The 26950-nt window shown below is 35.4% G+C and overlaps 1 protein-coding gene across 6 annotated transcripts in view; it reads right to left on the bottom strand.

The window, feature by feature from the left end:
• LOC149796476 (intermembrane lipid transfer protein VPS13D-like) overlaps positions 1–26950 on the bottom strand; it is a 360667-nt gene that overhangs the window by 177243 nt on the left and 156474 nt on the right. For 3 of the 6 annotated variants that reach the window (XM_089961181.1, XM_089961184.1, XM_089961182.1), the window contains exons 32-38: positions 23996–24161; positions 17731–17989; positions 12276–12456; positions 10847–11704; positions 7324–7560; positions 6328–6339; positions 838–1063 (exon numbers count right to left, since the gene is read on the bottom strand). In XM_089961181.1, the coding sequence (XP_089817307.1) occupies positions 838–1063; positions 6328–6339; positions 7324–7560; positions 10847–11704; positions 12276–12456; positions 17731–17989; positions 23996–24161 (1939 nt within the window). The remainder of the gene's footprint in view (positions 1–837; positions 1064–6327; positions 6340–7323; positions 7561–10846; positions 11705–12275; positions 12457–17730; positions 17990–23995; positions 24162–26950) is intronic. The other 3 variants (XM_089961183.1, XM_089961186.1, XM_089961187.1) reach the window with 1 other exon arrangement.

Below are 26950 nucleotides of genomic sequence, written 5' to 3'. Positions count from 1 at the left end.
TCTCCTACACACGATTAAAAACAAAGTTCTCTACCTTAGATGAGATTGTGAAAGCTTGTTTGTTTCACCATAGATTTCTAAAATGTGAAATTTAAATTTAAAAAAGTTTTCCTGAATGTATTTGAGAAATTCGTATCCCAAGAATGAGGCTCCAATTTTCTATTATGACTCTAAAGTTTTAAACTTAAACTAATGAAAAGCAACAAGCCTTGTAAAATTCAACAAATAATTTATTTCCCAAGAAAACAAAGTGAAAAAATGTGAAAAGAACTTACAGTATAGCAAATTAAATCTCAAATAATCCTAGAATTTCTAACAAGTCCTAATAATTAAAGTTCTGAATAAACTTTTAGTGCAATTTTAAAATGCATCCAATGCTGGAAGTGTTGAAGTGCCTGTGATGGCCTGAGTAATAGTGATGTGCCAAGTCTTTTGTTGAATAAAAAAAAATATAATATTACTTTATGGAAAATTTCATCCTGGAAAGTTCCAAATGTTTACAAGTTAAAATCTTAATTATAATTAAAAGAACTGTTACTAAAATTATATAAAATATGGTAAACAGGTAGACCAAGAATTCTGTGGGGAATTTCCAATGTTCTGGACTGAAATAAAGATTTTGTTTACAGAACCAAAATCAATGATTCAGGTCAGGTTGAAAAAGAACTTGACTTTGGACATGGTCAAATCCAAAATACAATTTTCCATAGCATATAATGAATGTACAAAAAAAAAATGCAAATTAAATATACATAACACATATATCAGATTTGAAATGAGAGCTGATGTAAAATGTTCTATTGGAACAATTATTTTAAATACCTGCAAAACTCTTACCTCTATACCTTGTATCACTAGCAACAATTTCATGAGACACCAGGTCTACTTCTTTGGACTGATCAGAAAAGCTGTCATAGGAGAGCCGAGATGAAATGAAGTCCAGTCTTGCAAGGGATTTTTGCTCATGCTGTGAGTCTTGATCTTGGCTGAGAAGTTCTACTGTCACATTATGAAGATCAATTACCATGGAGATCATCTTCCATACTCTGCCTGTCAGGACTGTCTGTTGAAACAGAATTATTTCTTGTATTCAAACTGTTCATTATGTAATGTATTTTTGTTGTGAATAATTTGCACTGGCATAAGATGATGCATATTCACTGGGGTAAAAATTCCATGAATCGGACAATGGAGACCCTACACTGGGTTACAGGAGACCATATTACATAGGGGAATGGGTTATGGAGAGGACTAGATAACAAGAGATTCAGAGTTGTAGGAGAATGGGTTCAAAAGGAGACTGGGTTATGGAGGAGAACAGGGTAATGGAAGAGACAGGATTACAAAGGAGACAGAGGAACCAGTAATAGAAAGTTTCACTGTATGCATCTATGAAGCTATGTAAAATAAAACTTCCGCATCAATTCTGAAATTCAACTGAGAAATAAATTTATAAGGTTACTCTCTTTTTATGTTTATCTAGGTCATAATTTGATGAACTTGCAGGATAATTACAGAAAACTATGAAAAATACACATTTATTTTTGCTACTTACCTGGATCTGCAGTTAAATATTTTGTCAAAAATCGGCTAAATCCATGTGGATAAGTAGTTAGTACAAGAGAGCAGACACAAAAGAAATTGATAAATTATTTATCCGTAACACTTCAACTAGTCTACATGTCTATAGTAACTTTCATGAACAGTCTAAGTCCATAACTGATGATTGTCATATTATCCTCGACCTGCCATGGTTCATCCCTTAATGACTGTCCAGTGAACATGTTTTTAAGTTTAACAAAGTCCCACTCCTCTAACATTTTTCAGTCATATAAAATCCAGCTGTCACATGGGGGGGGGGGGTAAATGATATCGGGCGACATTTATTTTCAATTTAGAATAGTCCACTACATATGTAGTATCAAAATAGAATGAATCTATGACAAGTGGTTTCACATTCAAGAAACCCGTCTGTTTTCTTGTAACTGTTTCATGGAAAATTCATGCAAAAATTAACACATTTACACACTGGTGAATTTTTATTAGATTTTTGTTTAATGTTATTAAATAACAAAGATTTTTTTCCCCTTATATTTATACATTTCAGTGAAAAATTTCATTCTGTATAGTCGCCAATTATGTTCATTTTTTCCTAACAGTATAAGAAGTGCATGTTATAGAAACCAAATTTTTGTGTTGCCTTTGCATTTACAAAAATATCTGTCTTGGGTTTCCCACTAATAAAAAGGTCCAATAAATGAATATGTGAACAGCACCTCCAACTTGAACAGCTAACACTTGCTCCAGCTAACACATTTCTATTGTGCTTTCTTTATTTAAACTGTTATAAATATTTACATTTTATTTCACTGAATATTTCTTAATCAGTACAAACTGTTGCTGTTGACGAAAGGTATTGACCCAGTTAATGTCATCAGGATCTCAAAACAAGCATGTTAAAATCGCGAGAAAAATGGACCATGAACATAGATGGGCACAAAGTTAGAAAAGTCTAGCTTGAAATATCAGCACTGATTCTTAAATAGCTGCACAAGAAAGGAGAGAAGTGTCCTCCTTTATATTATTATACAGTACTTGTATGGCAAGTAAATTGTAAGCAATGATATGAACCCGTGTGATGATGAAAAAAGTGTGCACACGACATGAACCTCGAACTGTAATTACTATTCTGTCTCACTCTAAACTTGGAAAACTTGTTATGCTTTAACAGGTACCTGGTTGTGCATTTTATTATTCGGGTTATTATCAACGTGTGGGTACCCAGGTACCCGCTGGCATATTTAGTTAGATGGCTGAAAACTATGGAGCTATTAGCAGGATTTTCAGCAAGTATATATTAACTTGTGTGTATGGAAGCAAAAGCTTAAAACCAGCAACACCTGGTAGCAGTGGGGTAGGTGGGGATAATGTGCAAGAGTTGATCCCTTTTGTCAATATGATATAGTCAGACCTGCCAACCTCAACAAGACCATCACAGTAAGGCAGCTGATTCTTTCTGTAAGATTGACTAGTTTTCAGTAAGTAAAATATCAGTAACTGCTAATGTAAAGCTGGAAAACAATTAAAAGTTCAATGCAGTGACGATAACATTATGTTCGAATGAAAAGTTTGTAAAGTACACGTAGGCCTTTTTTTTTACCACTAGTACAGTTTCCCAAACTTTAGTTCCAAACCCTATGCAACTCAATGGCTTGTTGCTATCTCTCAACTTGTTGTAATTTTTAGAAATTCTTTTTCCATTTCATGTGATGATGGCAATCATATCTCCCTCCATGAGACATACTCAAATTGGCATGTGATGTCCAATAAACATAATTGTGTCCTTTCCAACTTATTCACAAGAATGTGAATATGCCTTTTTATTCTTCTGTGTTGATTATTAACACTTTTCTAGAAGCTTATTTTCCCTTTTGTCTTAAACATTAATCACTTTCAGGATTCCATTTTAAAAAAATGATATAATCAACAGTTTGATCATGCAGACACTTTGCATGAACAAAGAGGTGCAATTTAAAGCGTCAGGGGTGCTGATGTAAAGTCAATCTGGTTCCCTAACTAATTTCACTAATTCTAATATGAAACCTGGATCCAAATAAAACACAGATAAACGAATTATCTGGATTTTTCTGCAAAGATCATTTCTTCGTAGTTTTTGCTTGTATGCCTTAAGTCCGTATTTTAAGGGTAATTTTCGTAAGACTTTTAAGGCAAAATCATAAGAGTTGGCAGGTCTGTATAGTCAGAAAAGATGATTTTCTTTTTTTAGGAGGACTGGATTTGGGAGGTAGCAAGTTTATATTCTTAATGTTAATATGATCAGGGAATGATTCTGATGGAGAAATTGGAACCATATGTGAGACAGGAACCATCAACAAGTGAGACAGGAACCATCAACAAGTGAGACGGGAACCATAAGCAGACATGACAGGAACTGTAAGCAGGTGCAATGGGAACTCAAGATATATCATGGTAAACATTTTACACATACATAACAGTTTTCAGTTAAATATATTAATAAGAATGATATTTGACTTTCAAAAACTGGAAAATAGAAAACTAAAATCTTAGTATGAATGCCACCAATACTGCAATTGCCATCAATTGCTAGCTTGACAGACAGACAGACAGACAGACAGATAGATAGATAGATAGATAGATAGATAGATAGATAGATAGATAGATAGATAGATAGATAGACAGACAGACAGATAGATAGATAGATACAGTCAAACCCGGTTATCTCGATTACATCGGGAGTGCAAAAAAATTGTAAAGAGAACTGGGTCCCGAGATATCAGAGTTTAACTGACAAATCTACTGCGGAACAATAGTTATGCATCTGAAGTACCAAGACTGAGAAGTTTTGTTTCTAAAAACAAATGACATTTCTAATGCACATTAAAAAAAAAACAATTCAGTTATGCCTGGTCGCAAAAAAGACGATTGGAGGTCTTTTAAATGAGATTAAGTAACAAGTCACCCATTTTTACATTTAAGTTACTGCAACAATGTCAGTGGTTTAAAGTTGTTTTTATTTCCCTGTGAACAGCCACATCCCTTTGATAGCCTCAGAAAGACAACGATTTTCTCACAATGTACAAAATACAGGCCAATTTAAGTACATATACATGCAGGACTATACTTTTTTTATAAAGTATTTTCTTTTGTTAGTGTTGACTTATGATTAGCAGCAAAATGTAACTAACCAATAGTGTGAGTGAAAATCAATTGTTTTTGTTGATTATCAGAGGTTCCTTTACACCAGTATATGCCAGTATTTTTGAAACTTTTACACTTCTGCTCATGTGCAAGCAAAATAACCAATGGAAAAGGATGTTTCTAATACAACTAGGCATTAGTCTCATGGAAAATCTGTTGAAAGCCGATGTATTATGATGTATTCAGAAATAGCCCCCAAAATGTCTTTCCTACTCGCATTTCAGGCGAAAACAACAAAAACATCTGGGGCTGAATGAGTTAATGGGAGAATTTTGGTGACATCACCAAATCTGAATATTACTTATTTATTTCATCATTTGTGCATCAGTACTGCACATAAATTACAAAAATAGCCATTATTTGACAATTTTTAAGAAATTTCCATAAACTTGACTAATTCATTCGGCCCCAATCCCGCCCATAGGCGTGATGAGGCTGTAACCTATTTTTGAGCTCTGCAGCATCAAGGTCATTTAAGAAACACCAAAGTGGGTGGTATTACAAAAAAGCAAACAGATATGGCTCTACAATGATACCAAATAATCTGGAAGTTCTAGTTGCACTACAAAATAGAGAGGGAAAAACCTCACTTTTTGGACCTGTTTTGTTTTCACCCAAAATTTTCTCGTGGTCGGAATGCAATTTTGTGTCTGGATTTTAGACCTTTTGGCCTTAGTTCTAAGGCAGACCAGTCTGAACTGCACACAGACAGGTGAAACTTTGCAAAAACTAGGATAAGATGGGCATTTGGAATAAAGAGTGGTCTTCATATGAAAATGATGGGTCCATTAAGAAATTTTTAATATTAAAAATCAAGTTTTATGCTTCTGCTCATGCGCAAGCAAAATAACCAATGGAAAACGATGTTTCTAATACAACTAGGCATTAGTTTCATAGAAAATCTGTTGAAATCCGATGTATTATGATGTATTCAGAAATAGCCCCCAAAATGTCTTTCCTACTCGCATTTCAGACGAAAATGCCAAAAAACTCTTGGGGCCGAATGAGTTAACAGGGCTCGAGATAAGCGGGGAAAAATTAGTATAACAAAGGATTTTTTTTCAGGATGGACCAAAACGTTCTACACACACAGGTTCTTGAGATAACTAAGGTCAAGATAAGTGGGTTTGACTGTAGATGTGTTCCTGCCATATTTATATCAATCAGCCTTTGCTGCTTTGCCTCTAAATAACTGGCACACAAGCTATGAACTTTACAATTACCTATCATCAAAACAACTCGTTTCAAAATTATTAATATCTATCTTCTGCATTTCATATTTAAAAAAGATTTTTCTACCTTGAATTTCACAATGACTAGGGTCTGTATAACATTACATTCAAAGAATCTTTAATGCAGTTTCACACTGATGACACTATATGATGTGTAATCTTGACTTTTCCTAAATATATCACTTCAGATATGCTGAAATATTATTATGATTCGGTAAGCCTTACTGATTTCTTTTCATCTAACAAACAGATGTGCAATGGGTAAAGAACAAAACTAATCATCCGATATTTGCTAATGCCTGGATACAAGGTTATGGAAAACTGACTGAACCAAAATAAAAACATTAGATCTTACTCTTGTCTTTCCCTGAAAATAAAAGATAAATATATGATCTTTAATAAATATGTGTGATATGCAAACAAAATGTTTTCATTTTCATGAGTTGAGATATATTTTCAATTATGTGAAAACAGTTTTTATTGTCAAGAGTTGTAAAACCTCTAATAATGCAACTTGTCCGGTTCCAAAAAAATTCAATCACCTGGAATAAAGTCTAAAAAGTGCAATCACAACATCATTTTTCCTTTCTCACCAGGCTATTTGATGTATTTTATGAATTAAAATCATAAGCATGCATGGAATCCATGTGTATAACACAAGCTTATATTTCCTGAATGTGTAACATAGCTGAATCGATCATGTTACTGGTTACTTATTTTTGTGAAGAAATAATGATACAAATTCTATTGAAGTTGGCAAGTTTCTACAGTTTCTGCTCATGCTGTTAAATTTGCTCACCGAAAACCAACTTAATGCACATCCTATGGTATGAATAACGTAACAGTCATCTTCCTTCTCTCTCACTGTGTGTGTGTGTGTGTGTGCAAAGATTCTCTAAGTTAATCTTTTATTTTATATACCTTTAAAAACATTTCACATCTTTTATCTTTTATATTTTACCTTGTAATACATGTTTACATTTGTTTTGGAAGGCTCTATCTACCACATTTTTTGTAATTCTCTATCTTTACATTTGTAGAACTTAACTTTTAACTGGCACGTTATAACCCATACTGTGCTGACATGCTGCTGAACCATATAAAATACATACATAATGTATACAGCTGCTACAAAAGCTTTTATGATCATAGGAACAAAAAACTAATTTCGTTAGAAGATATTAATGAAAAGAAAGAGAAAAAATTGATGAAGAGTTATTAAGAACAAAGTATTATGTAATATTATTCACAAACAGAATTTTTTGAATTAATACTGAATCTGATTAAAAATCAAAAGTTCTAATATTATAAGCTTGACCTCTCTCAACAAAACTAAAACTATAATTGTAACCTGTATCTTGGGGTCCTGCAAGTGCGTCATAAGAGGCCTCTGAAACATTTCCAGTTTTTCACCAAAATTGTGATCCAGGATTCCACGAATCAGCTTGTATTGAGCAATATCTAGTGTAAAATGGACAGAGGACAGTGCTCCACTGACCCTCCAGTCTGGCACAACATGACTCAGGTCTCCTTCTAAATTCCGCTCAACTTGCAGTTCAAGTAGGCACTTCTCCTTCAAAGGTTTACCCTGAAGAAAAAATAAGAAACATTTGTATTTTTTTACAAAATCCACATTTAATTAAAAAACTTAGCTTTATATAGGGTTCCAATATCTTATCCAAATATGTAAATAATGTCAGCAGTCATGGCTGTGATCTGAAGAAATAAAACAGCATGGGTGACTGAGAGTCTTTTCTAGAACTTATCATTTTTTGGAGGAAATTAAACCTCAATTTTAAACAAGAGTCCCTCAAAAGAACTGATGCTCCAGTGACTGTGAAGAATTTTCACACATTCAATATAAAACCATTTCTTTTCAACCAACGATTGCTAAAACCATCTGATAATATTTAGCAATAACAAGAGTTTTAAAGAAGCTTCATCTGACAGTCATAATGGATATAAGGTTGGCACTATCGTCATTTAGGGCAAATTAGACATCATTAAATGTCTTTTGATGAAAACCCTCTGTGAATATGACTATCTATTCAGGTGAAGAAGCCAGAACAAGTTTTTCAAGATGGCTGCTGCAGTAGCCACACTGGCTGTCAATCACCACCATTTTCATTAAGGACCATATAAACATCAAAAGACATTTTTGGTGAAACAAATGATATGACCATCCATCAAGGAGGATAAGTAATAACTGGATGTTGGAAGCTAACAGCATTTCCCAAGGACACATCAAGGCAATCAACCCAGAATGGCTTGGGTGACTTCTGAACCTGCAAACCTTGCTCTACCAAATGAGCTACCAAAGAACCCTTTTCATTAAGGTCCAACTAGATATCAACAAAAGACTCCATGTTTATGTGACCATCCATCCAGGACAAGTGGCAATATATGTAACAAGATTTTCAATCTAGTCAGTGTGGCAGCCATACTGGAGGCCAGATCGGCACATATGTCCATTTAGGACCAACAAGACATCATAAGAAGTCTTCCAGTGAAAACCCCAAATCAATATTACTTCCATTCACATAACTGCAATAACAGGCCATGTCTCATGAAAATACACAATTTAGGACTCCCAAACCCCTGACATAGTTGTGTTTAGAAAAACGTGATTTTCAAGAATGTTAGCCCTAAAGGTTTTTCAAGAACAAAAACACCCCTTTAATTCTTGACCACCATGATAACTATCTGCAATCTGAAGGCTAGTATATATGAAGAGTAAAAGTCCTGATTAAAGCTTGTCTAAAAGTATCCTCTGGGCATACAGCTGACATAGAGACAACTAAAAGGTAAGGCAGTCAGAAATAAAGAGCCATCTTTTCAAACTTACTTAACTGGCTGACAATCGGTAGGATGAGATGTCATGTCAGACTGTGCTCTGTGAGAGTTCATTTAGCTAATAATAATAATAATAATAAGCATGTAAATACCAGTACAAAACCATGTGATTCTTTTAATAATGGAAGTGGAAACAAAAATTAGAAGGAATCTCTTAACTAGTGGTATTAATTAATATTGGAATATGGTACTGCACTTGTACATGAGTAAGATCAGTTATCAGGTAAGTAAACAATACAAATTTACAATTGTGAAGACATCTTTGTCTGTCTGTCTCTCTCTCTTTCAGTGGGGAAAACGGATTATTTAATCATTAGGTACAAGATGAAAATTGTGATGGAATATGTCTTTGTCATTGTTATTCATCTTCTAACTTGTAAATTTTAATGCACATATATGTAATTAAATTTAAACAATGTATATTACAAAAATGGCTGTCAGAATAAAAAAGGAATTGCTTGCTTGTCCTTTTTAAAGGAATTTTAAACCCTGTACACACAATATCAAGTTTAATAAGAAGAAGCACAAGAAGTTATAAAGTGAATCATGTTGTATTAGTAAACATACTAGTAACAATACTACATGGTTAATTCCCAAACATATGCATTAACAATACCCTTTTTCCCACCACTGATTTTGTGATCTCTAAAACCTGATGTAGCAACAATACTACATAGCTCTCCACCAAACCCATGTAGTAACAATACCCTATTTCTAGGCATTGATTTGTTTTCTTCAAAATCTGATGTAGTAACAATACTACATAGCCTTCCACCAAACTCATGTATTTACAATACCCTATTTCTAAGCATTGATTTGTTTTCTTCAAATTCTGAACAACAAACATTACTGGTGCATGCTGCTTTTGCACAATTACATCTCATCTATGTTAATTTTTAATACTGACAATCATGTAATTGTTTAAAATACTCATTGTGGGATCTCATATTTGTTCATACACGATATCTTCCCCAAAATGAAATATTTTGTGCACATTATTTTTTGTACTCTTGGAGAATTATTTTCCACTTGACACATCCTAAATACTGCAACTACTGCATTCATATGTCATGGCCATGTGGTAGAAATTTCAATACTCCTCAAAGCACAATTATACTCCCATGCATACTGGCTTTATTCGGGTGAATTTCAGTTATAAATGCAAATCATGCTAAATTGGACTTGCTTATGGAAAGAAGATTGGTGTATTTTGATATAAAAGACGAAACTATCTAAATTGATTACATCTTTACACTCTAACCTGTCTTGAAACACCACCCTTTCTACAAATAAATGATGGTCTCTCATTTCAGATCACAACACTATATAATCAATATATATTTGCCTTGAGAAACTAGACTCTGCAAAAGGTGGACTCGTATCATTTGTCTCTCAAAACTAATTTAATGCATTATAATAACAGTATACCACTATGTACACATGTGAATTTTATTGATCTTGTGTGACTTCTTCCCATTAAAGATAGAAAGTGGGGAAATCCTGCAATCATGAAGCCTGGATGCAATGTTATATACAGCTGCCATGGGGACTGGTCGCAAATACAAAAGGGTACGGGGCCCCGAGTGGCCGAGTGGTCTAAAGCGCTCTTCGTTACGGATCACTGCCATCTCACCTCTGTCTGCGGCGGTTCGAGTCTAAGATTCAGCCAATGTGGGCATGTCAGAAAGCTTGCCAGTAGCTTCTCGTGGGTCGGTGGTTCTTTCCGGGGTTTTCCGGGTTCTTCCTCCACCATTAATACTGGCCGCCATGTATAGCCTATCGTGCTGAAAAATGGCGTTAAACCCCACAACAACAAAAGGGTACAAAAGTCAGCAATAACTACTTTGCTATCCTTGCCCCACTTTAACTCTTACAACACACAAAATTATGACACTTACATTACACTTTTACGGTACAGTGAGTAAAAACATCTATAATACCAGCCTTACAAGCAAGGATTAAAAACATACATACCACATTATAAGCTCTATGAATCCAACAATAAAATCATTAACACTAACCTCTTTTTTGATGATGCAGGATGGAAATTCAAGATCCTGGGAAAGATTTCCGCAAATGTAGTTTCTTTTCTCCACCCGCAATGCTGAGTATAGATCCATATCAGTAAGTTTAATTATCATTACATCTAGTAGGCACACATGACCACTATCACTATCTGATGACATAAATGGCGAGTCCACCGACAACACTCGACTGCATGCAAATGTAACCCTACGGTCAGCTGCCATCTGGTTGGATAGAAGTGGTTCACTCTGAGTAGCTACTGGATGCCCCCAGGATCTGTTTAAAACCCCTGGATTGAAAACTGCAGAATCTGATGAAATGCCAATTAGTGATTTTCCATCTGAAGAACAGGAATCTACACTAGATCCTTCCACATCACTGTCATTATAAATTTCACTCTCTACTGATCCTACTGACATCAAGGATCCTCCCTGTTCACTTCGCATATCAAGATCCAGTCTACCATATATGCTGTCTGTCATAGGATCTCTATTTATGCTGGGTGGGAGAAGATCATCATATAAACTCTGTGTCATTGCTTGTGGGATATCAGAGTTATCTGTCCCTGCTACAAAATTCCTATGCGATGTTGATCTGGTTCTTTGTTGCCATGATGCTTCTTGTTTTCGTGAATTTTTTTCCTGCTCTTGAGCTTTTTCTTCATGCTCTTTAGCATATTTGTTCTTGAGTGTTCCTTCATCGCCATCCATTTTAAAGCAATTCTTCACAGAAAATCTCCCAAGATCCATTACAAGTACATCCGCTGTTTTTGAACTGTGAGGAATAATAATTATAGGAGACTTTGCCTCTACATCTAGGAAAAGGCGTGGACTATGGAAAGCAGTCTCATTAATCTATATTTGAAAGTAAGTAAAGAAAAACTTAGGTTATATGTGAAAATGAACAAAACAAAAAACAAATAATGCACAAATAAAGATTAACTGACCTACAGAATTGCAAAACTGAGATATACTTTCATTTTATTATCCATTCATTTTTCAAAAAATCATTAAAATATTATTTTATTGAGAATCTCTACCAAAACATTATCATTTACTGCATTTGATTTTGAAACGGCTATTAAACCAGTGAATCAGTGATTACTATTCCCTTCCAAATACTATCATCACTGACATCATATAAAAAATTTCTAAATACCTACATGCACTGTAAAATTTCTTTATGGTCTAGGTGCCTTGCTTGATCATACCTGGACTATATTTAGGCTTTTAAAAATAATATTTCACACTGACATGGATCAAAGAAACTTATTTTATAACAATAACACCTGTAATCTTCAGGTGTGACGTAAAACAGCATAAAAGTATATGCAAAAACAGCAAGTGATTCTGCCAGTTTATTCCTTATTGCAGCATTTTCTGATTGCACAATTATATTATTATGGGCATATTGTGTATGATTTACCTTCTTTCCATCTGATGCAGCTCTCATCCTTCCTAGAACATCCTGAAGTTGGAGAAAATGTTGACAGAAAGCCAGAGCTTCTGACTGGAACCTGTTGGTATGAACATAGCGTACTGATGCCATTCTCAGTTTTAGTTTTGCATCATACTCTCTTTGAAGCCAGGGATCTGGAACACCATACCTAGAGAAAAATTGGGGAGGTAATTAAATGAAGCATGAAAATTTAACTTCACATTTTCTAGTATTTCATTGAAATTATAAAGAAAAATTTCATTAACAAAATGATGAAACTTTAGCTTTACGATTAGATTATAGTTTTGAAAAAATACACGGCTTTAAGATTATACTGTATGATATATTAGCATTGTAAATGTTTATTATTTGCAGGACATTGCCTAGATTGTGTACCATTCTAAATCCAAAATTCTAGACTACTAAACTAACCGTTCACATGCAATGTCAAAATCCAGGATTAGTTCCATTTGGAAACTGAGTGAGGGAATTTGGTCAACTGAGACCTTGAGATGTCAGACCTAATGAGGACTGCTTTTGCCTTAAAGTCGATCTTTTCAGAAATGAAAGGCATTGATGACAGCCTTCATTTCCAGAATGTTGATGTGAAGATGCCGTTCCCTCGGCTCTCACTTGTCAATGACAGTAGTGAAGGTTGGTAACAGGTGGGCACCCCCTTAGTGTGCACTGTCATCGGTACATACCATTATTTCTGCTTTGCACTTTTCCAGTGGGATTTGCATGGTCAGTCAAGCCAGGCTGCACTGCTGACACAGGAATGATTGAATCTTGGGTGTGATCATGACTGTTTGATTAAGGGGACTTGAAAAGGGGCACCTTCGTGCTCACAATGTCTGCATAAAAAAGACACCCAAGCAGGATCAAGTCTACTGCCACACTGAATAAATCGAGGAGTTTAAAAAAAACTCTCACAAAAATCCAAGAGTAATGTTGTAAATGGACGAGCTTGAAGATTTTGATTACATGAACACAAGGAAGTTGCACCAGATTCCAGTTGGTTAAAAAATCCATGTCCAGATGGACAAAGTACTGACGCTTAGACTTTTCTCAGTTCACTAGAAAGACTGGATGACCTAAGAGAGAGAGAAGATTGTTCCTGCCTTGGGGTAGAACAGAACTTACTATATGTTTCTGGGGAATGTCATCCAGGTACACTAATGTCACTGTAGACGATGTCAATTGGAACAGGGTGACAATGCAATCCATAAACTTGGTAAAAGCCCAAGGGCTAGTACTGAGGCCAAATGAAGAATTGATAAACTGTGTCATGGTAAGCACAAACGGAAAAAATGTTCAAGGTGGATTGGGATGTAAGAATATGCTTTAGATCTAGACTGATGAAATACTCATCACATCGAATGGAGAGGTGGATTGAACTCACTGTCGCCATCTTCAAGTGGTTGAGGCGACTCCAGTCTATGATGGGTCTAAACTTGCTGCTTGATTTCTAAAATAGAAAAAGCCTTGAATAAATCCCTGGGGATTGTGGTCTTTGCACAAGCTCCACTACCTTTTTTTTCTGAGCGACTGTATCTCATGTTGTTGAAAGGCATTCTCCTCCCAATCTGATGGTGCATCCATGAAGAGGGGAGAGGAGGAGAGCATATATGCCAACCCCCAAGAGGTATAAGCATAATTATTGCTATTATAAGTGGCAAAAAATTGTAATTTGTGTGTAAAAAGTGTAATCTCTATATTACATTCTTGAATTACAGCACACTTGAATAAAATACATTTTTAATACTTACCTGGTTCTGCAGCTCGTCAAAATTCTTGTCACAAAGGCAAAATCCATATGCATTAAAACCAGAATACAAACAGAAAATATACTGAAAAGTTATTTATATTCAGCACTCACTTCAACTAGTCTACATGTTTAACTTTCGCTGAATGATCGTGAACTGGAATCCTGCAATGATCAGGTGCGCTCAGTATGCCAATTTACATTACTCTCATATTCTTCTTTTAAAGTTTGCTATAGAGGTGTTGATTTGTCCCTTTTCCTGATCTGACATGTTTTGAAGCTTGAAAGATCCATCTGCTTTATTTTCCATCATCATTTCCCACAATGTAAAGCATTTCACTTAACATCTGGCAGCATTTTCTTTAAATATATAGACTGGTTCACTAACTAACCAGCATTCAATAAAATGAATCTGTTAGGCAAAGTACACTTTTGAAGGAGCTAATGTTTTCTTGGAATGGGGTTATGTATAGTTGCTATAAAAAGCAAATAGCGAAAGTGATCTTGTGTTATTCTTATTCAGCACTCACCTTTTTAAGTATTCTCAAATTTATATGAAGGAAATTAAAGAGATGATAATACAAATGATTTACTTTTATTTTATTTTTTAATGTAGCAGAAAATTGTAATCCATATCGAGTTTAGTGGGAAACGTAATTTGGTGGAGAAAAAAAGTTAATGATTATGCCAAAAGCATAATGGTTGGTATGTATGGCAGAGGGGAGGGGATTGCTGAAGCTCCCACAAATGATCTGGATCACCCCCACCCCCTGTTCTGAGGAAAAAGGAGATCCAGTGAGCTCAAAATTTGGTTCCTACTGCCTCTAAGACTGCTTCCTGGGCAGCTTAACATCCCTTCGCAATGGCGGGGGCTGAGTGGTTCCAAACACACTTGTGGTTTGAGTGTCAAGGTGGAGGGGTAGTTCTGAGCAGCATGCTTCCAAACTTCCTCTATTCTTCCTCCAAAGCAACATTGACTCAAATAGGGTCATCTGGAAATGGAAATTATGATCAGCTTTGAGAAACATGAATCGCAGACATGTGACTCTTCATATCAGGAGTAAATTGGCCGAACCCATCAGAGTATTGGCTATGGGATGGTAAGCAATCCTGGTCAATGACCCTAGCAATCATGGCCATTGCCTCCCAAGAGTGGCTAATGCTGGGTGTCTCCATCGAGTCTGAAAGGTGCCAAAGAGGCCAAATCCAACAATGAAGAAAGTGCAATGATATCCCAAATGAGCACATCTGTCTGCCTTATAAAACAGACAAGCGGACATATGAACAACTACTATATTCTTGTCAAGTGACAGAAAAATCAGTACTGAAGGCATCTGTTGCCTTAAGTCCATATTTTCCTCTTCATCAAGATCTACCAATTGTTGAGAATGTCAGTAGTGGCTGCATGGCGTTTTGAAGTAGACAACACCATACAAATGTCCTCGACAGTGGCTTGAAAGCTAAACTTCAGTCCATTCCATGGTCAGATCTGAGTAAGATGTGAAGGATGGTGGATTTGAAGCAGTTCCATCACACTCACTGTGCACTGAGGCCCAACTGGGTCAAGCTGTAGCATTGGAGAAGATATATCAGGTGGTATGAAGAATCAGTTCCATCCCTATATCAACATCACTAGCTCTCCTTTGTAGACAGGCAGTGAACATAAGGAAGTCTGGCACTGCTGGCTGGTTTGCCCAGCGAATGTTCTGTCTGGAAGCTTATGGTACATTAGATGGTCCGGCTATCACTGGTACAGGCCACTTCAAGGGCCTGGCTGGACAAACAGATTTCTCACTGTAATACCTGTCATAGAAAGGGCATGTCACCGATGGTATGGTTAGATGGACAGATATGTCACCAAGATCTCCATAATTCATATTTTGCTGGATGGATTCAATGAAAACGATCTCATGTGGGAATGACTGGATGGGAAGTGATGGTGTGGTTTTACTATGCATCAGATCCATTACATCTGGTACAAACCCCATGCATCTAGACTTGAAGGCCCAAAAAACCATGCTCAGATATATAGGGGACACTCCCTCTGAGCTGTCAAAACTTGGAGAACTCTACCCCAGTGACTTCTCTAAAAGTCTCCTATGCTGGATAGTCTGTGACAGCTGTATGGTTGGTGACTGGCTGGTGTCAACTTTTAACTGTGCAGTGGTATAAGGCGGTGGATCCATCTGATCACATACGAAGCCCATGCGCCCAGTCTTTCTGCCCCAATGAATGAGTACTGCCAACAACAAACCATAGATTGTCTTCTATGACATATTCTGTCTTTCCTTCACTTCAATGCCAAATGGACTATGGCTTTGAATGTGCATTTAATACATTTAGTAAACATTTCTCCTTTAAAGAAACAAGAGAACAAAGGATTAGCCAATCAATATGTGACTAACTAGCTAATATGTAAACCCAGACTTCCTCTGACAATGTATTACTGATGTAGCATGTCACAGACAGTATATACTTAGTATAAACAAAACAAGAGTCATGGTAGACGTCTATGCCCTGAAGTTGCATAAATAGCATTTAAATGACATTCTGATGAAACGACACAAGAGAAAGCAAAGCATAAATTAGTCATTCATCAAGTTACTAACTCGCTAATATAAATATAATCCCCATGACTAAGAAGGAATCGAAAAAGTCAGTGTCGCATTCGAAAATTATCGACTATGCTCTGAATTTGTGCATTTCAAGTATTTAGTTGACCCTTCTACACTAAAAGGGAAAAACAAAGCATAAATTAGTAATGCAGCATGACAAAAGATCACTAAAGCCAACTCCGTTACAAATGGAGCAAGCGGAAAAAGTCAGTAACGCTAATTCTTAATGACCTTGCGAAGGTCAATGATAGCATAGTGTGACGTGGTCTTAAAAGGACAAATTGACAAGATGACAAAATCACTCAAATTTTGCAGAAATTGAAAAAATAATGTATACAACCTGCAGCAGAATGATTAATCCACACAATAAATCCAAAACATGATGTTGGATGAGTCAATTAGAAGACAAAATAGGCTTGGACTGTCAATGGATAAACTGGATGATGTAATCTAGTACAGCCGCAAAGCTAAAAACGCCACCTGGTAGTGCCAAGCAGAAATAATGGCCAAGAGTTAGTGCCCAAACAGACAGAAAAAGACAATTTTCATCTTATAGTAGGGCTGGATTTGTGAGGTAGCAAGTTAATATTCCTGACATAATTGTGATTGAGGAATTTATTTGAATGAGAAATAGGTGCTCACCTAGTGGGACCAAGCAGAGATAATCTGTAAAAAATTTACTTCCCTTTGTCAACATCATATCTAGGTGGAAAGACTTTTTCTTGGTGTTTGGTGTTTTGTGGTACAGCATCAAAAACAGATTACTGGAGTAAAATGCCCATGTCCTCATCCTTTCAGTAATGATTCAGGCATGCTAACCATTGGGCCATTGTGGTTCCTGCCTCCATCAGTCACCTCTTATGACATGCAGAAAATGTATATCAGGCCGATTCTACATCCACAAGCCAGCTGGGAAAGCTGGCTTCAAAATTCAACTACAGACACTACTTTTGTTTGAGAAATTCATACCTGGAAAAAATATCTACAAAAACATATCTTTTTCATGTGTGAAAATTTGTACAAATGTGTTCTGGCCATTGCCACACTCTATCAAAAGACTTACCTGAAGAAATCAAACTCCAGTGCCTGTTCTCCAACAGTCATGAAACGCTCTCTGTAGAGATATCCATGGGGTGACAAGTCGGAAAGAGCCATGCTTCCTAGCTGACCCAACATGGCAAAATTTCCATCACGGAGAGTTACAAGTGATGACAGTCGAGAAATGCTTGCCCGAGCTAATTCATAATCTGTCTTATTCAATAGGATAGAAAGGCTCTCAACCTTCAGGTTGATCTCAGAATTGACAGTTGGTTGTACAGGAACTGTAAGAGATACATGATCAGGTTAGTTTAAATACCTCCCAGGAAAACATAATTTTAACTTGCTCTGTCTAAATTAAATGTACATCAACTTTTTTCTGAGTTTAAACCAGGCATCAACACAACAACCTCTTGGATATTTTTGGATCTCTTCAGAGACTGATAATTTGCCAGTGTCCCCACGAAAATATTTCAAAATGACGAAGAATTAAAATTTTGTTTAATCTGCACCTAGGAATGTTTTACCAAATCACCCAAATTTTCTTCCAAAGTAATGACTATAGACCCCATTTTCATTCAGCTTAAAGAAATCCCACAAGCTTTAAATAGACTCACTCCCGAAACTTGTTATATGTCACATAATATTAACAGATCATGTTACACCATCTTTATAAAATGTATACAAATTCTTATGATAATTTATAAGTGCAGACATTAAAGAATTAAATGGCATGTTAAAGCTGGTGTTCGACTGCTTAACTATGAAACCAAAAATCTTAATGTAATCAATGGTTGCATATTTCATGTCTGTTAGTCGTTTTCAGCAGGCACTATAAACATTAATTGTCATGCAAGAAAAAAATGTCGACTAAAAAATCTCGATAATGAAATGCTGGTTCCGATAACAGATTATAAAAGATGACAGATAACAAAAGATGAAAAATAACCAAGAAAAAAACATTTTTTTTCTGTGATATCATTGTAGAGGTAATATTATATGCTGATGTAAACCTGAAATGATTTTTTAAAAATCATTGTTCTTACAATCTGATTCAGCAGCTAATATCACTGCTTACTCTTAGAAGCCAGATTTTAACGTATGAAAATTAAAGGTCTTGAGCAAAATTTGAATTAGAGATGTCACAATTTTGGGAAATTTCTAATGGGTACCCGTCAGTCCTAACAAATAATTACCTGGGTACCCAATCAAAGGGAAACTGAATTAAATGTGAACCTGAACTGTTTTGTTGTATGTTCACACATGCCAACCCCCAATAGTGGTATAAACATAATTATTACAAATTTAAGTGGAAAAAATACATAATCTGAGCAAAAAAAAAAAAATCTATATATTACATGCCACAAGTACAGAAAACTGTATCTGGATTCGCGAAATTTTCATTGGTACCCTCTATGTACATGTTTTCTTTATTTTATTGAATTGTACCTTCGTTATATGACTTCTGTGACATATGAAGTTTACCTAGTTTACCTTCCTAACAATAACAAAGAAAACGTCAGTCATTAAGTTTACAGTCCCATTTGTTACTTGGTTTTACCTTACTGTGAGTGCAAAAGAAAACGGCAGCCAATGAATTAGTATAGGGGTAATATTAGTATACATGTACCATACTATAAATGCGCTAGTGTGGCAAATACCCATTAGGCGATACTGTACTCTATTTTTACATCAACTATTTATTTCTCTTTTCAAGGGTAATGTATTAAGCTAACTTTTAAATGAAATTAAAGTGCTTTGGGAGCATGATTTCGGTCATATTTAGGGTTTAAACCCTAGAAATAAGCATTTATTAGCATTTTTAGTGACTCGTACCAAACATTCGCGATTCCTCCTGATCCGCGACTGGTTCTGGAACCTAACCTCACGAATGTTCGAGGTATTACTCTATATTTATTTTTGCTACTTGCCTGCATCTGCAGTTAAAATTTTGTCACAAATCAGCTAAATCCATGTGGATTAGTAGCCAGTACAAGAGTACAGACACAAAAGAAATTGATAAATTATTTACGCATAAAACTCACTTTAACTAGTCTACATGTCTACAATAACTTTTGTGAATAGTCATAAAGTCCACAAATGATGATTGTTGTATTATCCTCAACCTGCCATGGTTCATCCCTTAATGATGGTCCAGTGCAACATGCTTTTAAGTTTAACAAAATCCCTCTGCTCGAAAATATTTCAGTTATATAACATCCACCAGTCACATTGTTGCATTCCATATTTTTTGTTTTGTTGGGAGGGGGTATGATATCTGGCACCATTTATTTTCAATTTAGACTGGTCTGCAACATATGAAGTATCAAAACGGAATGAATCTATGACAAGTGGTTTTCACATTCAAGAAACCAGTCTGTTTTCTTGGAACTGTTTCATGGAAAATTTATGCAAAAATTACATTTACATACATGGTGAATTTTTATTAGATTTTTTCCTCATTGTTTTTCAATAACAAAAATAAATTCTGCTTAAATTAAAATATTTTAGTGAAAAATTTCATTCTGTATCATTGCCCATTTGTTAATTTTTTTCCTAACATGGTATAAGAAGTGCATGTTATGGTAACCAAGTTTTTGTGTTGCCTTTGCCATGACAAATATATGGAAAATTCATGCAAAAATTAACACATTTACAAATGTGGTGAACTTTTATTAGATTTTTGTTCAATTTTATTAAATAACACAGATTTTTTTCCCCTTATATTTAAATAATTCAGTGAAAAATTTTGTTCTGTATAGTTGCCTATTTAGTTCATATTTTTCCTAACATGGTATAAGAAGTACATGTTACAGTAGCCAAGTTTTTGTGTTGCCTTTGCCATGACAAAATGTTTTGGGTTTTCTCCTAATAAAAAGGTCCAGTAAATGAACATGTGCACAGTGTCCCTGACATGAACAGCTAACACTTGCTCCTTGCCATAAACTTGAGACAAAAATGGCATTAATAATGACTTTATTGTATTTAAAGAGGGTAACACTATTTAAAGAGGGTAACACTATAAGTTAATAACTGATCTACCTTGAGGCCCTCATACAAAGGAATTTATTTAGTTAAACCGGACATTTTGATTGTGTTTTCGTTTATTTGAGTTGTAGTAAATATCTGAATTTTATTTCATTGAATATTTCTTAACCAGTACTTACTGTCACTGTTGACGAAAGGTATTGACCTAGTTAATGTCATCAGGATCTCAAAACAAGTGTGTTTAACTTGCAAAAAAAATGAAGCATGAACCATGGTGAAGGCACAAAGTTAGGATGATTAACTTGAAATATCAGCATTGATTCTTAAATAGGTTGCTTGAGAAAGAAGAGAAATGTCCTCCCTTGTATTATAATATAATACAATGATGACAAGTTGTTGTTGTTGTTGTAGGGTTTAACACCATTTTTCAGCACAAGGTAGGCTATATATGGCGGCCAGTATAAATGATGGAGGAAGAACCTGGTAATACCCCAGAAAGAATCACCAACCCTATTTGCAAGCTTTCTCACATATCCACATTGGCCAAACCTGACACTCAAACCCATGCAAACAGAGGCGAGATGGCAATGATCCGTAATGGTGAGTGCTTTAGACCACTTGGCCACTCAGGGCCCCAACGACAAGTAAATTGTAAGCAACCATATGAGCCCCTGTGATGATGAATAAATGCGCACATGACATGAGCAGCGAACTGTAATCATTATTCTGTGTCTCGATCTGAAATTGGATTTTTAAAAAAAATAGGTACCCAGTTCTTCATTTAATTACCCGTGCTATTATCAATGGGCAGGTACCAGAGTAACCACTGGCATCTTTAGTTGGAGTCAAAACCAGTAATACAAGAGTAGTTAATGCATCAGTAATTACTCTGATCAGCCACTACAGAGCCCTCCTAGACATATGCAAAGCATACAGTCGACTCATCCACATCCTATGCCCATTCTTGTACAATACAGATAACCTGTTGCAGGTAACCAAAAATAATAATCATTTAAGTGCTGATAAAAAGCATAAATACCAATAAAAATAAAAGTATTGCATTCATAGTCATGTATCACTCAGCTGAAATTTTTATTTATTCAAATTTCTAACATGCAGAACAAGAGTCCTTCTAAAGAACTGCTGTTCTACTTTCTTCTTAACTGCTGCATGTTACAACCATCATTGACCTTCTTCTGCAATAAAATGTTCAGACCAGATACTGCGGCAGTCAAACTGGATCTACGATCAGCACCATTTTCATTTAGGACTGACTATTACCTTTAGAAGGCTTCTTTCCGATATAACCATTGTTATGTATATCTACAATTTTTGGAAATTTTATCCATTTGGAAGGACTGGTGTCCAAAGCACGATACTAAATGTATGTACACAACTGTTCCTGAGCAGAAAGGAGTCAGAGTGAACTCTGATGTAGCACGTGTAACATGATGAATTGAAACCAAATAATGGGTGGATAAATTATTTTAATAGCCTCACTCTATTTAAATTATTACCAGGTTGTATGTGCATTTTAGCATCCGTGACAGACAGAAAACCATTACTTTAATCTTTCACCTTTCACTCAATGTTAGATTTACTGACCACATTGTGTTATGCCTGCTGCAGAAACGATATCTCTTGATTACACAAACAAGTCAGGTGTCTTTTTGCAATTCTTAATTTTACCTTGTTTAAAATTGTAATATATATTACATATTTTATTTTATTGTATGCAATGTATTTTGTTAATATAAAACCAGACACATTAGCTGTTACAATCATGAAACTGAAACTTAAGTGTTGTGTAGTATATACCTCACCATATTTATTTCCATGCACTATGGTCATTGCTGTTATTGAAAAGTTATTTAGACACCAATATGAATTTAATTAATCCCTTCTCTCTATCCCTTATTAATTATAAAAATGAAAGTATGATGTTAGTTTAGTTGTATACTTCTGTAAATTTTTTTGGACGAAATTTTCAAAATTGTAAAACTCACCATTCTACATTTACATTCACAGAAGCAACTCAAAATCACACACTGGTATTTCCAGTGACATTTTCCCGATGTCCAACAGACCAATATACGTGAAATTCATTGTCATCATAGCTATCACCAGCCAGTATTTGCCGCCTGAAAACATTGTCTGAAGACAAATCCTGTTGAGATTCAGCCATTTTGGTTTCCTGTGTGACCCTTATTTGAAACATGCATTTGTAAAATTTCCATGATGAAAAATAGGTTTAAAACTACCATAAAAGCTTGTTCCAGGGCCAATGAACCAATCAAATTTAGTTTAACAGCCATTCATGTCGATCTGAAGTATCCAGCTATCTGGATTTCGCATCAAGCACTGCAAGACCACTACTGGCAGCATGAATTACGTTACAAAATGCACTTTTAAAGTTAAAAGTTCAATAAAAATTGCATACTGCGCAAAGCACATTTTATATCTGCAATGTTGATGTTATTTGCGGAACACGTATCACTGCTTTAAAAGTACATACAAATTCTATCAATTTATAACACTTCCATGTAATATTTCATGACAATATTCCCTGAACAACCGCACTAATTTTTTTCAATGTTGCTACAATTGAGAAAATACATGATCAATCAAATAGTAGGAACAAAGTGTTGAAGGTGTCCAAGACTTATAGTACATGAAAAAGCAATAATTTTTTTCCCAACTTGTATAGGTCATAAAAACTTACTTTTGAAAATAATTTAGGGTGTCCTAAGACTTATAGTGTCTGAAGACTTGTAGTCATTATGATAACCATTTTTCTAGTATGACTGGTACCAATTTCATTCAGGACCAATAAGATATCATAATTAGTCTTTTGGTAAAAACCCTATGTCGACATAATTTTCCATTATGGGGGAATAGCAGTAACAAGATGGCTGACATGATGGTCATACTGGATAACAGATCATCATTATTTCTGTTTAGTACCAACTATGACATAATAAGAAAACCCCATGCTAATATGAATTTTCATTCTGAAGGTGTAGTAACAAGATCTTCAAGATGGCTGTTTTGGCAAACGCTGCATTTCTGAGCAGGATCATTTACAGGGCCAACAAGACCTTGGGATGAATGTGTGTCCAAAGTTTCATGGTAATCCTCTAAGTAATTCAAGAGAGGTAGCAATAACAAACTTGTTCTAACATAAGGATGGACAATGACCATTGGAGATCAGATGATAAATGATGAATAGGCTATCCTATAGGCTGTTTTTATTTATGACCAGTTGAGCTAAAAGAAAAGCACTGATGCTCATTCCCACATACCTAACTCTCCTGATTTTTCCTCTGTCTGTTTTTTAGATGGATTTTCCATAGTACGAATGTCATGGACTTTTGCTCCCAGACCAAGAAAATCTAGCAGAACAACCCATGTCTGCAGGTTAATGGTTGTTTCCAAACAGCTGAAGTCCACATCAATAAACCTCTTTGTCTGAAATTTAAATGGTACAGCATACATGACAATTTACTATGGAGCGTATGGGCTTACCTCGAAACATCTGATACTGAAAAAAATACAACTGATACAATTGACTGATTACTTCATTTTATTTTGTTATGACGTCTTAAATTAAATAACAGACAAAAGCACAAAAAAAAACAAGTTTAGCAAAATTCAATAAATATTTTATTTCCTGTAATACAAAGTGAAGATTTAAAAAAGAACTTACAGATTGTGAATTAAATCCAAAAAAGTCCTAAAAGTTAAATAAGTCCAAACGTATAGAGTATTCTGAATGAATTCCAGTGGTGGTCCAAAACGAATTCCACTCTTGAATTTACTGATGTACCAATAGGTTGTGTGCTAACAGTCTTGATATATCATGATATAATCCAAAATGCCCTTAAATGACTTCCCAATAATCCCAAAATAGTGATTTTGTCCAAAATATTACTGAGCACTTTGTAAATCCAATGAATAATTTAAATAATGAAATCTATCAAATATTAACTGAAACACAATTTGAACTGACATGTTATGATATGGACTGAGTAATTCTGAAGTAAACAACATTTATATGAAAAGGAATGACACAATAACAGAACGTGGATGAGGGACATCTTCCTATCAAATCTGAAAACAACTTGCATCTAGAAGATTCTTAATTCTAAAAATAGACAATGAACTCAACAGGTGATTTGTTTACTTCTGAGTATTAATGATCTTAAAGTAAAATCTTAAATCAATGTCAAGAATTGCTTTCTAATATTCTGTATTTAAAAAATTTGTCAGGTAGGCCCAACTCTTACCTTCAATTATGGACAGCGGTCAATTACACAATAAAAATTAAATATACATAATAAAATTAAATATACATAACAATTTGAATAAAAATAAATAGCATGGAGACATTTGAGGGACACATTCAATTAAACTGAGAGAAAGCAGGTACATGTTAAATAAGTTGATACCTGTAAATCAATATGCCATTAATAAAGTCCTATATATACCTTCCTATCATACATCTGAAAATGCAACACTGTGTAAAATGGGAAACTTGTCACTCCAAACAGTATTACCAGCCAGCAAATTTTAATTATTCATTTAAATATTATTCCTCACAAAACAGTACACCATAGCTCCTCTTTCATGAAAGCCATCAGGAAGCATAAAGTCATACCTGAAAACCACTTTTTGGGGTACAATATGTTTCATCATTAATACTTACCTGATCATAATGCATTTCAAGAACATCCAGTACTTTATAAAATAGTGTCCTTGAAAGCTAAACTTCCAAACCCATCATTTGCCATTTACTACAGGAGTGAAAGTAAACACTTGTTTTTGGATTTAACTGCGATGAGAGCTTAGGAGGTTAAACCTGCATTATGACAGAATTTATACATACATTCTATGCATACATTATCTGATCATGATATTTAAAGAAGAGAGGGTACAAGTGGAGGGAGATATGGGCAAGGGTTAACATGGGTCAGTTAGTGAAGGTTGTCCTGGAAAAGACTATACTCCCACTAGTCCAACAGATGCAGAGTAACTATGCCATGTGACCTGGAAAGGTAGCTTTTTGGGATGCAGATGCAGGTCCCACTAGGTCAAACTAAGCTCTTTGCAAAGAAAGATCTCTCAGAGAGAAGCTGGAAAATTTAGTATCAGACCTCTATTACACAACATGAATGATATCAAGGGGCATTTTTGTTTAAATGGTGACTGCCCTAACCTCCAGAGGTGATATGAACAAGATATTCATCTGGTCTTGGGTTAACTAATTTTAGGTTGAATGGATAACTCAACAAATCATGGAAAAAGGAGTCCAGTGGAAACAATGTCCCTTAGTTCTTTTAGCAGTAAGAACAAGCAAAATCACCCAGATCTTGTTGTTGTTGTTGTTCTAGGGTTTAACACCATTTTTCAGCACAAGATAGGCTATACATGGCGGCCAGTATAACTGGTGGAGGAAGAACCCTGGAAAACTCAGGGAAGAACCACCGACCCACGAGAAGCTAATGGCAGGCTTTCCCACGTACCCACGCTAGCCGAGCCTTGGACTCGAACCCACGCAGACAGAGGTGAGATGGCAGTGATCTGTAACGGTGAGTGCTTTTGACCACTCGGCCACTTGGGGCCCCCACCCAGATCTTATCACCTCAGTATGCTTCAGGCACCAACTCATTATCTTCATGGGATCCTGACAACACATGGGAAGAAGGGTCCAATGAAGATAGCAGTTTCTAAACAAATGACAAGAAAAACAAAACCATCAAGGAGGAGCTGCATATAGTTCGGGTCAGCCTCTAAGATACAAGTCTTATATATGTTTTATGCTAATGTAGGGTGACTAGGAAGCAGGTCTTTTATAATAAATGAATCTGCAAGGCTTTTCACAATGGCTGGAAGGGTACCTAATTCAACCAAAACAAAACCCAAGGTTGGTTCCATGCTGGACAAAGGGCCAAGGAATTTGGTTGAGACAAAATGAAACAAGCTAGAAGGTCAAATGAGTCTTTCTTCTTACCTATATCCACCTTCCAGGAATACAAAGTATCTCTAAGATTGTGGAACTGTAGCCATTGAGAGTGACTAGGACAATTCATCTTCAACAAAAAACAATGAAGACTGTCAGCTATATGTTGCACCATGGCATTTCAGGTAGAGATGTTGCCTTGGTTGCACCACTGGAAGAAGACTCTCCATTTTCCCTTAGACTTTCAGAGTGCTGAGCTTTCTTGCCAGAGTGATTTTGTTCACCACTTGTTTAAAGA

The sequence above is a fragment of the Sinohyriopsis cumingii genome, chromosome 6 (genome assembly GCF_028554795.1).
Source record: "Sinohyriopsis cumingii isolate HCF-2022 chromosome 6, ASM2855479v2, whole genome shotgun sequence".
NCBI classification, from domain to species: Eukaryota; Metazoa; Mollusca; class Bivalvia; order Unionida; family Unionidae; genus Sinohyriopsis; species Sinohyriopsis cumingii.
The sequence above is the reverse complement of the archived record's forward strand: the minus strand, read 5'-3'. Positions and strand labels throughout refer to the sequence as shown.